At 48.5% G+C, this 14,716-nt stretch overlaps 1 protein-coding gene across 1 annotated transcript; it reads right to left on the reverse strand.

Annotated features, from left to right (window-relative positions):
- Nucleotides 1–227: 227 nt before the first annotated feature.
- On the reverse strand, nucleotides 228–10,739 carry LOC119373337 (uncharacterized). Its single transcript, XM_037643365.2, has 3 exons — nucleotides 10,472–10,739; nucleotides 6,717–6,827; nucleotides 228–2,779 (listed from the first exon to the last, which is right to left on the reverse strand). Exons 1-3 carry the CDS (start codon nucleotides 10,733–10,735, stop codon nucleotides 2,426–2,428), a joined length of 729 nt encoding a protein of 242 aa, XP_037499293.1. The 5' UTR covers nucleotides 10,736–10,739; the 3' UTR covers nucleotides 228–2,425.
- Between the last annotated feature and the right edge of the window lie 3,977 nt (nucleotides 10,740–14,716).

The following is a 14,716-nucleotide window of genomic DNA, read 5'->3' on the forward strand; positions in this document are numbered from 1 at the left end:
CCTGGCTACGGGCCTGGTTGTTCCGATAGTTCTGTTTGTACAACAAACGAGACAAACAGAACTATCGGAACGCACGCATAAACAAAGAGAGAATCGGCATTATCAACAACAATGCAATATATTTTATTGGAAATAAAGAAGAATACGGTACGTACAGAAAGACGTTCGCGGAGAAATAATTACACTATGGCTCTAATGGCTCGAAACTGCACGTACCCTATTACTTACATTACTCATAAAACAGACTCATAAATACAGAACGCAGTGTTTGAACTTCCCAGTTGAAAAAAGAGTAAGATGTAGCAGGCTTATGGACGAAGCAATTATTCTTAAATACTTTCAGATATGGTATCATATATGGCATCAGAACATGACTGAAGACTAATTTACAAAACTACTGAAACGAAAACGACATTCAGAAATTTGGAAAAGAAACAACTGTTTTCCGGACGACCTTTGCGGTGTAAATATATGTTACACAAGTCTAGTAACTCTGGAAGTTTATGTCTTGACATTCCCGCGATTGGTTCTGCGTAATTTTACTTTACGAGTATCTCCATGATGAACAGAGTATTTGTGAATCGTCCTGTCCGAGTATAGCTAAGAAAGTGCCCGAAAGTGAGCGAGAGTTCTTAATTTCTGGTTTTTTGTGTGCCACGAAAAGGCGATAAGAATATAAAGAAGGTACTTGTATCATGCTTGCGAAATATTACGGGATTTAAAACGCAGCCTTATAACGATGTCAAGTAAATGAAAAGCTACTGCGCATATAAAACGACCGGCCAAGCGCAAGTCACCCATACTGCTCACTACATACACCCTTTCTACCCCTTCTTATCCAATAAGTGTTTTTGCTAGTGCACGCAATTAAGGGACCAAATATGCATGGCTGTCATCTACGCTACATCTGCTCTTTGAAGAAAGGCAGATAACGGCTAAAACACGTTTGCGGGCGAGTTGGTTAGCATGAGTGAAAGACACAGGCTGTGTCTGTTTTCTCTCTACGTCCTCGTGAAATAACGCTCACTCGCTCTATCTTCGAAAACGGGTTCTCAAAACCACTAGTCGTGCAACGATGCGCTCACTGACCGCACGCTTTCTCAATGCAGGCAATACAAGCAGATGAATCTTTGGAGACCGCCGGCGGCCGGAGCATGGCCCGGCTTCTCATACTGCCTTGCGGCCGCCGCTGGAGGTGTGCGCCAATTTCTTGAAAGGTCCATAGGAGAAAATATCTTGCTATGTAAAGCTGGCCCAACAGCCTACCATAAAAAACAAGAATCAAGAGGAAATATAGTATTGAATATTATTTGCTTTTGAAAAACTGCTTGTGTAGACGAAGTTTGTGTCGAGCGAGCCACAAAAACAAAGCAATCCCGTACTTCTCTCCGGGCCTTTCCGGGATGCCTAGCGTTGGTAGTGACGTCACCAGGACGATTAGGTGATGTCACATGGAGAAGCCGCTGTCGATTCGTCGAACCTGTTTCTCTGCTAGCAGGTAGGAGCGCTACCTGCTGTTCATCGACGCATAGCGAGAGGGAGCACCCTAGCGAGCAGGAGAGACCAGCCGACGAAGGAGGCGCCGCGAAGGAAAGAGCGAAACAAGCGAGGGCCACATTTCAATCGCTAGACTTGTGTAACTCCACTGTTACGGCGCCATTTCAAAAAATTCTAGCGACTATGTGTTCGTTGTCAAATCATGCACAACAGGAACACCAGAACTAAATTTCGACTTCTGTGTGGTTTAGGTGTCCTTTAAACTTCTTCATTTGTATCAGTATCCCATTCCTTCTTGCGATTTTACAGCGACACTGTGTGTAGGAGGAGGAAAAATTTGACTGGCCGTCAGTACGCAGGAACTATAATGAAGAAGCAATGCTAGCATATGCTACCTCGAAGTGTCTCGGTGCATGCATTAGTTTCTCTTCAGCTTTTGCCGGCATATAGCTATGGATGATAACCGCCGCGGCATGAACCGCTACCCGCAAAATCTTTCAGGTGTTCATCCTTTAAGCAAACATCACGAAACGCAAAGTTAGAAGCACTCATCTCTTCAACAGGCACGGATAGACTCCAGCTCGTGAGAAACGCCGGGGCCTCAGCGTTTGAGCTTCACACTGTTCGGAATGCCAGCTCTGGATCACGGCCCGATAACATACTTCACTGCGAAATTTCTGTTTGCGAGGGTTACGTCTGAAGGTTTCATTTCTCGCTTATTTTAAGAACCTGTGGTACGCTATTTGCCACATCTGAAAATATGGGCGCAAAATACATAATACGCACCGTGGCGGAGAAGAACGTAACAGTGATCAGTCCTGTCCATTGGCTGTTTGTTTCAAATAGAAGCACGCGTTATACATTGCAGTACAGGGTTTTTAGCTATGGACCTATAAGGTATGGCGCTGGTTTGATTGAACTCGCGTTATCATCGGATAAATACTGCGAAATTAAACAGCAATCCCTTTCGCCCTTTTGTTCCCTCTTCTATTTTTCCCAGCAGCCACACCAAGTTGCCTGTTGTAAGATGTGCTGACTCGTCTGGTATATTACGGTATTTTCTGCTTTTGTTCCTCCTATTTAAACTTCTTGTACAGAGGCATATTCCCAATTCGTATCTATTGTACAGATACTCAACAGTGGTGCTGTTAAAACTAACGAGAGTAGATTCGAAGTCAGTTGCGCAGCTCCTCGACTGCAGGCAGCTCGAGCGGAGCAGTGCCATCTGGTGACGTCCGTCTTCGTCTTGGTTTTCCCAGACCTCGGCCTCGCAAACTTCAGGCTGCGGGTAGAGAGCGCAGAAGAGCACGTTTCATACAGATCCAAAGCGACGGCGGCAAAATCGAAGCCGGGCTGTTTTTTTTCTTTTTTTATTGCTCTGAGTAGCAGTATGTGTTGCTCACTAATCTTGAAAGTACAAACGTTAATACGAAAGATATCTCCAAGTGTCTTCGGCGATTTGTCGAAACTTCTCGCGTATACGAGCGGGAGATTGCCGTCGTTCTACTCTGACCTATTTTTTTGGTATCTGAATAGCCAGGGATTCTACATATGTAAGTTTCATTTATTTGTACGAAACATGCGATACATCACAGAGGTGGGAAAAAACTCTCACCTCTCCAAAGAAGGCGTGAAGCCATATAAATCACCACAAGTACGTAGGCAACAGGGTACATTCAGCTAATGAAAGTACTGACATTAAAACCGCCCATAACTCCAGCAAAAATACTTTCCTAACGTTATTATGTGAAGTGATTTCAATAGACAAATATTTCAGACAACGGTAACTTAGAGTTGAAGGAAGGGAGCATTGCAGTGTTTGCATATTTCTACGTCGTCATGAGACAATAATATTCATGGTATCATGTTTTGTAAACTGAGTTCGCTGTGAAACGTGGGAATTTAGGCGAAAAGTAACTCTGTGTTGAATATGCGACTTCAATAAGAAGGGAATGCGCATGGGACGAACAGCAGTAATCTTGTTAACCCGTAACAGTGATAATAGTTGTACAGAGCCCGCTAAAATAGACACGTTCGCCCTCCTCACGCACCAGGTGATTTGCCAGGACCGGAACAATGGGGGAATGTTCATCGTAGTGTGCCTCGATGCGTGCGCCCCCATTAGGGTGTTGCCATTCTTTGAAGGGGCTGATGCCGCCACGACGCCATTTTTTGCCCCGCGTCTCGTGCCTCTCAGCGCAGCTGCCGTAGAGCGGTGAGACGCCGGTCAAAACGCGCAACAAAACGCGCATCAAGGCACCCTAGTTCATCGGGCCTCACCCCACACCTGACCGAATTTAAGCTCGAGCTTCTGCTACAAGGCGTTGGCACAAAACTAGGCGAGTACGCGCAACTGAAAGCGGGTATGTGCCAAGCAGCCCCTAGCATATCATAGCCATGCAAATAGGTGGGAAAGGGAAGTGAGGGTGAGAAGGAGCGATGTCAGGTTGAGGAGGAAGAAAAGGAGGAGGGTAAAGCATAGCGTAGACTTGTCTAGTATAGTTTAGTATGCGCCCAGCAGTTCCTAGCATAGCAAAGTATAGTATTGGCCGCGAGATCGAGCGGAGTCGCCGCATAGCGGCTTCTGGCTGAACCGCGCCTAGTGTGGATTGCTCCATGCGTCGTTTGCTAGCCCCGATGTGTTTGCATGTGCGCATACGTCATGCAGATCCTCAAAAGTCGGTTTGTTCCGTTGCGTTAGTGAAACTTTAACCCCACGTACGTATGCCTAACACGACGTAAAGAAGCATTTGGCCTTGATCGGCTGTATATGTACTGTAATAAGATCAGAGAGTGCACTTGTCGAGAGTGCTGTGTGTGGTCGTCGTACCCTACGTTCACGAGAGTCATATCAGTGTAGGTGCCGCTCTGTGGTTCAAGCGCATTGCAAAGTGCACTTGGCGTTGCTCTAAAGATGGGAAGTATTAAAGCTTATGTGAGTATTGCCTTTTAGCGGCGCGGTGGTAAAAAAAGGCTCGCTTGTACTTGAGCGTGGTGGTTAGGTGTTGTTTATACGTTACGCGACGAGCTTTAGTTGTGTACGATGCTGGTCTCACTAGAGAGAAATATTTCTGTGAAGTCACGTCTGACACTTCGGTACTTAAATTGTCCCCTAAAAAGAACAGAAAATGAAATGACACGGAAATCGCAAAACTGAGTTGCCTTGCGCAGTTTTAACTTGTGGCGAAATTTATACAAAAACACCCGTGTACTTAGATTAAGGTGCGCATTAAAGCGCTGATGGTCAAAATTAATCCAAACGGCGTAGTTTACATTGTCGTAGTAATTTCACGCGAAGCCACATCTTTTTTTTTTCTTTTTTTACATTATCTTGAGCGTTTGTGTTGCGTTGTTTAGATTGACGGAAGGCAGCGGACATTATTCGTATGAAAAAACGTCCTTTGGTTCCGTGAAATAACCGGACCTTTGTTCCATTACTGTCGTGCAAGTAATGAATCGAAGAAATTTCCGTGCTGTACAGTTACCTTTGTGTAATGTTACTGGAATAAAAACAAGCGTGTGCGCGTTAAACGTCTCCGTAGCGCTGAAGCGCTGTCAGCCACGTAGCTTTCCTCAGTAAACCTATCAACTGTCCTACGTTTCATGGAGAACTGAATAAGAAATGCGACTGAATATTTGAGCACGCAGTGCACAAAGTGCTATTTCAACTCATCTTGTTGGAATACGGGCTTTCTCTTTGTTGAGGGGCGTCCAAATGAACAAGAAGTAAATAGTTAATTCAGTCGCGCTATACAGCAGTGCTTAGTGGGTGGAACACAAGATAAACATGTACAAATAAAACAACAAGAAAACGTCACCCATTGCGAAAACGCCTACTATCGCCGAAGGCGAGCAACCCGTTCGTTGGCAGAATGCGCTTCTCTCACAAGTAATGGTAACATTCGGCGCACTTCGTGCATTAATTCGGGAATGAAGAGCGCACATATTACCTACAAAGCTGCAGTCAACGCATTTTGTTTGCCGGAAATCGTGTGACATCGCTCACAAGGAAGCGCTGTTGTGTGCGTTTGTATACGCGCCGACAACCGCCTATCCACACTAGCGCGGCGACGGTGCTGCCACCTGTAGCCCGATCTCGCGGCGAATAGCAAGGGGTGGAAAGGGATGTGAAGAGGAGCAGGATGGAAGAGGCTAATGCATAGCATATACTTGTATAGTATAGCATAATAGCATAGCAAGGGGGTCGGGAAGGGAAGTCAGGGTGAGGAGGAGGTAAAGGAGTGGAGACGTTGAAACATATAGCAGAGCCTTGTATAGTATAGTATACCAAGAAGGGAAAAGGGAAGTGAGGGTGTGGAGGAGAGAAAAGAGGCGGGAAGAGTGTAAATCACTGCGTGGCCATGTATAGTATGTATAAGGGGGTGAGAAAGGGAAGTGAGGACGCGAAAGAGTGATGTGAGGGTGAGGAGGAAGGAAAGAAGGAGAGGAGAGAGTAGGAACTAGATATCCTTGTATAGTGTAGTATAGCAAGTCGTGGGAAAGGGAAGTTAGGGTGAGTAGAAGGGAAAGGAGTAGGGGAGAGGGTAAAAGATCACATAGCCTCGTATAGGATAGTATAGGATAGCAAGGGCTGGGAGAGGGAAGCGTGGGTGAGGATGAAGTAAAAGAGGAGGGGAACACCAGCATGCAGCTCCGCTGTTTCCCCAGTCTTCGCACCAGTAGTGCGTAGTTGCCCCAATTGTTTTTTATTTGTTTATACCCAAGTGCGTACCGTAAAAAAAAAGAAACTCACAGGGTCCGTTATGCATTCTCCAAAGACGACTCAAAAGCGAAAACCGTTTTGTATGGCTATTTTACCATGCACCTTATATATAACGCGGACGCTGCAAAGACGAAGTGAGTGCGCAACGAGGCTCGCGGGTGGTCATGTGACATTTTCCCACGATTTTGACTTTACGCCGGCTTTTCGTTCAAGGTCACTTCCGCATGAGACAGACAAGGCTTTCATCTTAATAATTCTAATCTCATTCGGAAATGCAGGTCACTGTAGTGCTTCCGCTTTGCGATGCGAACAACAAATGAAATACAAAAGATGGTAAGGATAAGCGCCTTGCGCAAAACAAGCTGTCGTTGCACAGGGGTCCCCCAGAAAACCGAGCATCTTGTGATAACAGTCTAATAAATCTGATTTTCAATCGGTTTTGTAAGTGACCCAGCCCGCGCTTCTTCCCACTGGTGTTGCTGGTGTAGGTGCTTACTTGTGGGCGAACGTTGACCACCACGTTGGCGTTCCGTTGGCTGCAAGCCGCTGTCCCTATAAGTGTTGGCTGGACTTTAAGCTTCAGGTGGTGCTTAATGCCGTTTTCGACCTGCAAATGCGAACATTCCCGGTTGTCACTTCATATGTTTCGTTATTTCTTGTTAAGAGCTCCAAGCGATGCTTATATAGTTCCCATTTCAAACGAGGTGACTGCACCATGCGACATGGCTCGTTTCCGCTGTAGACTAAACAACCTTGCAAACGCTGCTTACAAGTTTTCACCAATGCGTTTTCTTATTTCACACGGACGTTCCGACACTCCATAACATGTTCATTCGATAGTACATATTTGCACACACTATATATTGTATCGTACTCAAATAAGAGGGTTTCCCACAACCCGATGAGGAGGTGGCAGGTTGCTTGAACAGTCCTGACTGCCCCTCCTTCCTCGGCACTTTCTCGAACCGCCGGGCGTGATGCTTCGGCTGAAATCAGTATAAGGTTCGCGAAGTGAGACATGGCTCAAGGCTCGTAATGTTTATTAAGGTTACACTGCATTTCAAAACGGCGGCTGATCATGTCACCGGCGACGGCTTCAATCACATGGCGGCGGCAAAACAAAACGAGGCTCCCTGCAGACATGGCCTCCAAGAGGGCGGGGTTCTGTTTGGTGTCACAGAAGTCTGGCAACTTGGGGCAGTGCGCCCCAGTGATACGACACGGCACACCACGGACGCTGGCACGGACGCGTGCAAAGTTGCCGGCAGTTTTTCCCTGTTGCTCAGTGAAGGCCCTCTGCGCCCTTCGGGCGCGGAAAACTAATCGTGGCTTCGCCCTCGCTTCGCGAGTGCGGCCATTTCGCTGACGCTCAATGGCCGGTTGGCAGGGTCTCCGTCACGCGCTACTGGCCGCTATCGCGCCCACGCGCTGTTTAGCCCGCGCGCCTGCCCCTGCTGGGCAGGCGTGCGTCCGTGCCCGTGTCACTGGGGCGCACGTAACCCACGAGCCGCTTCGCGCTTCTCGGTATTTTGCCAGCGTCCGTGGTGTGCCCCAAGTTGCCAGACTTCTGTGACACCAAACAGAACCCTGCCTCCCAAGAGTAGCCGGCGGCCATGCTGCAGGGAACGGAAGCTGACAAGCAGCTAACTATATCGGCGCGACTATACCTGCTGTGCAAAACATGTTGCGCCACCCGCAAAAGCAACCAGCACCTAGGTGAAGCACTTCATGCACATTCCATTCCTGTACGAACCTACGTTGCCTTGAGCATGCTGAAAACTTTGGCTTGGCGCAAAACTGAAAAAAAAAAAACCAGCTCATAATCACAGAACCACAGTGTTGAACGCAAAGCCGCTTCGTTAGCAATAGCCACGGTGTAACTGTTTAACGAGGTATTCAGTGGCAACGGCGCTTTAGCGAAGCTGTGGAATAATCAGCAAGCACATAATCAAGAACGCACAACCACACAGAATCTAGAAGCTGAAACGATTCCCAAGAGAGGCGAGCAACTTGTTAGGTCGACACCGTTCTTGTTATCTATTGAAGAGCTGCAGTTACTTCAAGTCGGGGTTTAGGAGCTTATTCAAGAGCATGGGCGTCCGGAGGGGGGTGCAGGGGGGGGGGCGACTGCCCCCCCTTGGAATTTCGGATAATATTTTTCTATGCAGTTGCGATAAGCTACACTGCTTGTTAGCACACTCAGGTCCTGGCCTTCTGCAGGTTTGCCATTCAATTTCGCGCGTTACAAACTACTGACTAATCTTGCCTGTCATGTCACGGCAGTGAAAGAAAGGCTGCCAGTGCTGAATGCCCCCCCCCCCCCACCCTCTTGCGTATGCACCCCCCTGCTGCGTATGCACCCCCCTGCAAAACGTTCTGCGGACGCCCTTGTTCAAGAGCGTTAAGGCAGCACGCTCAGTGATGTGGCTCTGAACATATATGTGACATGTATTCCAGTATGAAAAAATCCGTAAATAGGGGGTGGGTGCTCGAGCCAACGTTTCGACAAGTAGACTTGTCTTCTTCAAGGCTGGAACTTCCAGCCTTGAAGAAGACAAGTCCACTTGAAGTTCCAGCCTTGAAGAAGACAAGTCCACTTGTCGAAACGTTGGCTCGAGCACCCACCCCCTGTTTACGGATTTTTTCATCGCAGCTTCCATCTTCCTGCCGTTTTATGTATTCCAGTAAATGTTTAAGCCTTAGATGTCTCATCAAACGCGAAAATCTAGAGGAAGGCATTGATTCGTGCGGGCAAGCACCGAGGCGAGCGCTCCCACAACAAGCAGATGCTTCAATGCTTTCTGGGGCTAGTAACTTTCTATGACCTGTTCCAGAACACCGAGCAACTCTAGCCAACAACATTTACAGACTGATAAAAAACGTCACCTGGACTTCGAAGAAAGCATTTGAAGCACTGACCGTGCACTGCTTTGTGACAGTGCACTGAACAGGACAAGAGAATGCCCTTTCTCTTGGTACTTGAAGTGTCGCCCTATGACAGGGGCGTAGCGGGGGGGGGGGGGGGGGGGGGGGGGTTTCAACCCCCCCGATATTTTTTTTCGATTTTGCATGTGCATATATACACGCGCACATACAAACGCACGCACGAACATACAAAAAGGATGGTGGAACCCCCCTCCCCCGAAAAAAATTTTCGGTTACGCTTCTGCTCTATGACGTCTGCCTCACTCGCGAATCCACGATCAAGGCTGAGAAGCAGTGTTCACCTTCGCTTCAAGGCATCCTATCACAGCAGCGCATGCAGGTAGTCTCGGTGCAATAACCTAGGTTTGAGCACCGTTTGTAGTGCACCGCATATTCATCAGTATATCGCGGGCGCACACGTAGCCGTTCTATTTCCATTTTGGGCGTGTAGGGGTCCCAGAAGCAGATTCTGTAGACGCTGTCGTCTCGATGGCCAGATAGTGCATTATAATCCGTCAGTGTATACTACGACCTCGTGTACTGCCCAGCAATCAAGCGGCTAAACTGTAGATGACGAGGGTGGCTATGCGGGCTCGTTGGTTTGTAAACTCCTAAAACCGACTCAAACCCTAAAAGTAAGGCAAAACTATATATTTCTCAGCAGCGCAAGTAGGTACATTACAATCTTGTTTAAATATTACGACTTCATCCTTCCTTCCTTAATGCATTCTTAATACGTATAGCCACCGGCTCTAGGACGAAGGAGCCGACAGCACACGTAAATAAAATTAATACAATGTCTATGAGGCAGCCCGCCAACAAGCGCCTAATTACGCGCCCTGCGCGATGCTTCTGCTTTGCCGAAACATGCGTAGCTCTGGGCGAATACAGTTACGCAATCAGGAAGGCTTTCACATATATGCTGAATCTTACACAGATTGCGCAAACAATACGCAAAGTTCATCTTCAAAGTTCATCTTCAAATACAAGACACAAGACGTCGAGCTCACGCTCGACGTCTTGTGTCCTGCATTTTGTTCGTCCCGCGTCGGTGTTAACTGAAGTTGATTTAACACCAACTAGCCCCCTTTATTGCTCTCCTCAATACGCGAAGTAAAAATATTAGCCCCCAATGCGTGATCACACGAAATAGAGACAGGGCGCGAGCTTACTTAGCTCCTTCATTACATGAGGTGGCGCCGAAATATGCACTTTTTGACATGCACCACCAAGCTCGACTATAGAGACCATAGTATGCGATAAAAGCCCGATCGTTCTGCGGAAGCTCCGGTAATGCGACCGCCCAGTATGAAATGCAGGGCTGACCTTCTCGTCGTGGGAGTCAATGGAGGCGACCTCGAGCCCGTGACAGTCGTCCATCTCGTGGTTCTCAACCTTAGCCCGCTGGAGCTCGGTAAGCGCGAACTTGAGAAGTGCGTCCGGCTCCTCAGGATCGACGGCGCGTAATCGTGGCGCGGCGCCGGCCGCCACGCAGGCCACCGCCATCACGAGAAGCAGTCGGTCCATGGATGCCGGGGAAGCACTGGCGGGATCAGGGAGGCTGAGCAGCCATCGACCGCCCCTCCTCATCCTCGCTCCCTGCCGCCAGCAGCGCCACCGAGAAAGAGCTCGCTTTTTACAGCGAAAGCTGTTATGAGATCATTTCACCGGCCGTTTTTGGTGCCGTAGTTGTCCGCCGCCGCCGCCGCCGCCGGTGTCCGTAACCAGTATCGCTCGAAATAAGAAAAAAAAAACTAAATAAGCAAAAATTCCAGGATGGAACGAGGTTCGAACCTGGGCCCTCTGCGTGGGAGCCCAGTACTCAACCTCTGAGCCATGCCGGTGCTTGAAACTGCTTTGCAAAAAGGTCCTATACAGGCTTCATGTCGGGAAGGAACCACATTAGCATATGCAATATAGCGTGGTAAAAGAGTAGAATAAGCACCAAGCGTCGCACAACGCGAATTCTGTAACCAGGCGTCACACAATGCGAATTGCGCAACGATACGTTGTTGAATGCTTCCAACCCATTACAAAGAGCTCTGCCATAATTCTTCATCGTCATCACGCACAGCATCAACAAAGTGCGCATAATGCCTTACATGCGTTTAGCAGGTACCACGGCTGTCTGTAGAATGACGAAAAATGGCACAGTGCCTACTGCCCTACTTCTAAAAAATTACAATGATTTATAGCGTAGTGGGTTCCTCGCAAGTGCACTTCTGTTGGTTGCCAAGGATGCCCATAAGGCTCCCATGATCCATTTCCTCAGGGTCTCAATAAGGTAAATTCTCTCTCTCTCTCGCTCTACGTTTCTCCGGTTAAAGTGTGTTATAAAGCGTGGTGGGACAGTTAAATAACGACCGGGCGTCACACAATATGCATTACGTAACTAGTGGGTCGTTTAAAGCTTCCAACCCATTACAAAGGGCGCAACCATAATTATTCATCGTCATCAACCGCCGCATCAACAAACTGCACATAATCGCTTACATATGGTACCTCGCTTCTCCGCAGAACATCGAATAATGTCGTGCTGGGTGCTTCCCAACTTCCCAAAAATTACGCTTTGTGGCGTAGTGGGTACGTTGCTAATGTACCTGTATTAGTAGCCACAGGAGAGTTTATAACGGGCTCTAGAAATGCCGCTCTTCCAGCTTTCGCTGTGACTGTGCTGCGCTTTCCGCGCAGGCCTGGCGTTTTTTTCGATGGTTCGTACTTGTCGACCTTACTACACGAAAGTAGAGCCCGTAGCTCCTATGTCTTAACACCTTTCTTCGCTAGCACCGTTTAAATAGCTATAGGGTTCTTTTCCCACGCGCGATTCAGCTATGGGATTATCTGCCGCTCCTTACATCTGGTAGTTGACACTTCCGAGCATCGTGGTCACATGTAAATGGTTTGATTTTTTATAACTGACACGCGAACATACATCGCTAAAGGTGCAAATCCGTGTTGCATCGCGGTGGGGAAGAGGGCAGCGCTGGTGTTGCAGGCAAGTGCTGGTATGGCTTGGGGTGAGGGGGCAAATGTTACTTTTGCACCCCCGGCCGACGCCTATGGAAAGTGACGAGGAGCACGCTGCGCGCTGAACACACGGGAACCCAAAGCGCTTGGAAGGGATATGGCGGTTAGATGTCACGTGAGGCAAGTAAACCAGCCACACCGGCGGCGACGCGCGGAAAACATGCGATACTCTGAAATTTTTCTCTCCCTTGACTCTAGGCACACTTCGGCGAGGATAAAAGCCCTGATCTAGGAAGTTAACGACACTCCCCTCCGCGCTCGCGTTTCCTCCTCGATTCTCCGCGCCCGCCGCCGGCGCGCGCTTCGCACGGCACCATTTTTCGCCGCGGCTCCCTCGAACGCGCCGTAGAATTCCATGGAGGAAGGAAAAATAAGGAGAGGCCCTGACGTCACATTCGTGAAGCCTCCACATCGCAAACACCCACATCGCCTCCTAGCGAAGGAGCCTCAAAACATTTCGCGATTTCCGTCGTTTGCAAGCGCGTACGCGATTCGAGCCCTTTTTTTTCGCCGTGCAAGCGGCGCCGCGGCGCAGTCGATTCACGCATGCTGCTACTTGTGTGTGTTCTTTAGGAAAGCTACGCAATGCCCAGATGTTGAGTATGGTAGCGTATACCCGGTGCAAATCGCGTGCACTGCGGAAAGTACCGAGTGTCACTTTTCATGTGTACGTACACGTTCGCTTCATTGCTGATCACTAATGCATGGTATTTGCATGCGAAGCTCTCGGATGTGCACTCTGTTGCTTCTTACTCATTGTGTCAACTCAGAACACACGTGAACTTTTGTTTTTGGCGTCTGACGCGCCGTACATAACATGCGCCGAAGGCATCGTACGTTTTTAGAGGCTGTGTCGTTCAACGAAAGGGCCAATAAACTTATGTTGTTATCGGACTACGTGATGTATGTATTGTGCGGTGTGCGCTCGCTGCGTGCTTGTTGTTGTGTGCGCACTGGAATTACAAACTTTACGTGCATGATCGCGTATACAAAAAAATTCGGCAGATCCCGCGTACCGTGGGAGTCGATGTTATGCGAAGCATGCGGCGGGTAGGTTACGGGGCGTAAGCTTTTTTTACTGAGCGCACACGTTACAAATGACGCTAAAGATTGTATACATTTTATACGCACACATATATATGTTGAAGAGCCGCATATGTGTTATATAACCAGTGTTTACGGTGGGTAACGCTGCCAATGGCAACGCAGGTATTACCCAACACGGAAGCGGTAAGCTGATATGTAGTGCTTATACGTGTCCCGAGAACGCACTCACGTTTCACGAACCCGTGTGCATGTGTGCAAGAGTCTCTGACAGTTCTTGAACAAGGGCATCATCACCGTGATCAGTGAGCACCAGCAGGTGGTCATGACTTGTTATAGGATCCGGGTCGTGATCGTGGTGACGAGAGGGTCCATGTGGTAGTGAATATGTCGTATAGAAGACTGGTGGAATTCGTGGATGCCTCGGTCATTTTCGTCGACAAATTGTATGTCGCAGGCCCCCCCCCCCCCCTATATTTCCAGGTGTGGGGGTGACTTCGCCCCCTCCCCCTCTTAGGTGAATAAGGGGGCGGCCGCCCCCCCCCCCCCCTGTGCGCACCGCCTATGTTAGGCCTGGATCGTGCTACGTAGACCACATCATGGTGGTGTTTGTCGTATTCGTAGCTATCTGGGCGTACGTTGCCTACGTAGCCTAGTCTACAAAGCGGCTGTCAATCAATCTGGCATCATCCTCGGTCAGCATGAGGCCATCGCCCAGCCTCGTAAGAAATGACGAGGAGACTGCGTCGTTCTGGTGGACGAAGTGCCATTACGGTGCGGTGATGTGATTCATATGTAACTTTCGTTAATGTATTCCTCCGGGTTTGAGCAATGCTTCAATATAGCTTGCTGAATCATAGGAATACAAACGTAATGTTTAATAGACTGCTCTAAAAGCGGAGCCAACACTGGAACTACAGACGTTAATCTGATATGACGCCTTTATCGTGGCAGTACACCTCGTAGGGGTATCATGTAGTGTTTATTGCTTTTTTGTAAAATTAGATAGCCAGCATCACAACCAAAATTGACGTTGCACCGTTATTACGCCTGCGTTAGGCTGTTTTTCCAAACCAGTTTATAGACTTGGCGTGGCTCAGTGGTAGAATGCCTGATTGCCACGCAGAATGCTTGGGTTCGATTCCTGCTGGGATCCTCATTTTCACTCTTTCCATTCGTTGAGTCAACGCTGCCGATGTTGGTTTTCCTTAACGCTCTAGCATTTTAGCTACCAATGTCTGTTCTCGCCGTTCCTGGGTAGATAAAAATTGTCAATCACCTGTGGCGCATACCCGTACACCGCGGCCCGTGATAAACGGGTATGTGCCACACGTGTCTAGTGGAAAGGGTTCGACGACTTACACGACAGGATTTTAACGTTATTCATGTCATGACCCGGCAATCATATTCGTCAAATCATCTTCCCTTCCATGCAAATTTTTGGCTGCACCAAGTTAAGGAGGCGCTCAGAGAGCACCCAGACGTAGGCGGCTAGATAGA

This window comes from Rhipicephalus sanguineus, chromosome 11 (assembly GCF_013339695.2).
Source record: "Rhipicephalus sanguineus isolate Rsan-2018 chromosome 11, BIME_Rsan_1.4, whole genome shotgun sequence".
Lineage (NCBI taxonomy): Eukaryota > Metazoa > Arthropoda > Arachnida > Ixodida > Ixodidae > Rhipicephalus > Rhipicephalus sanguineus.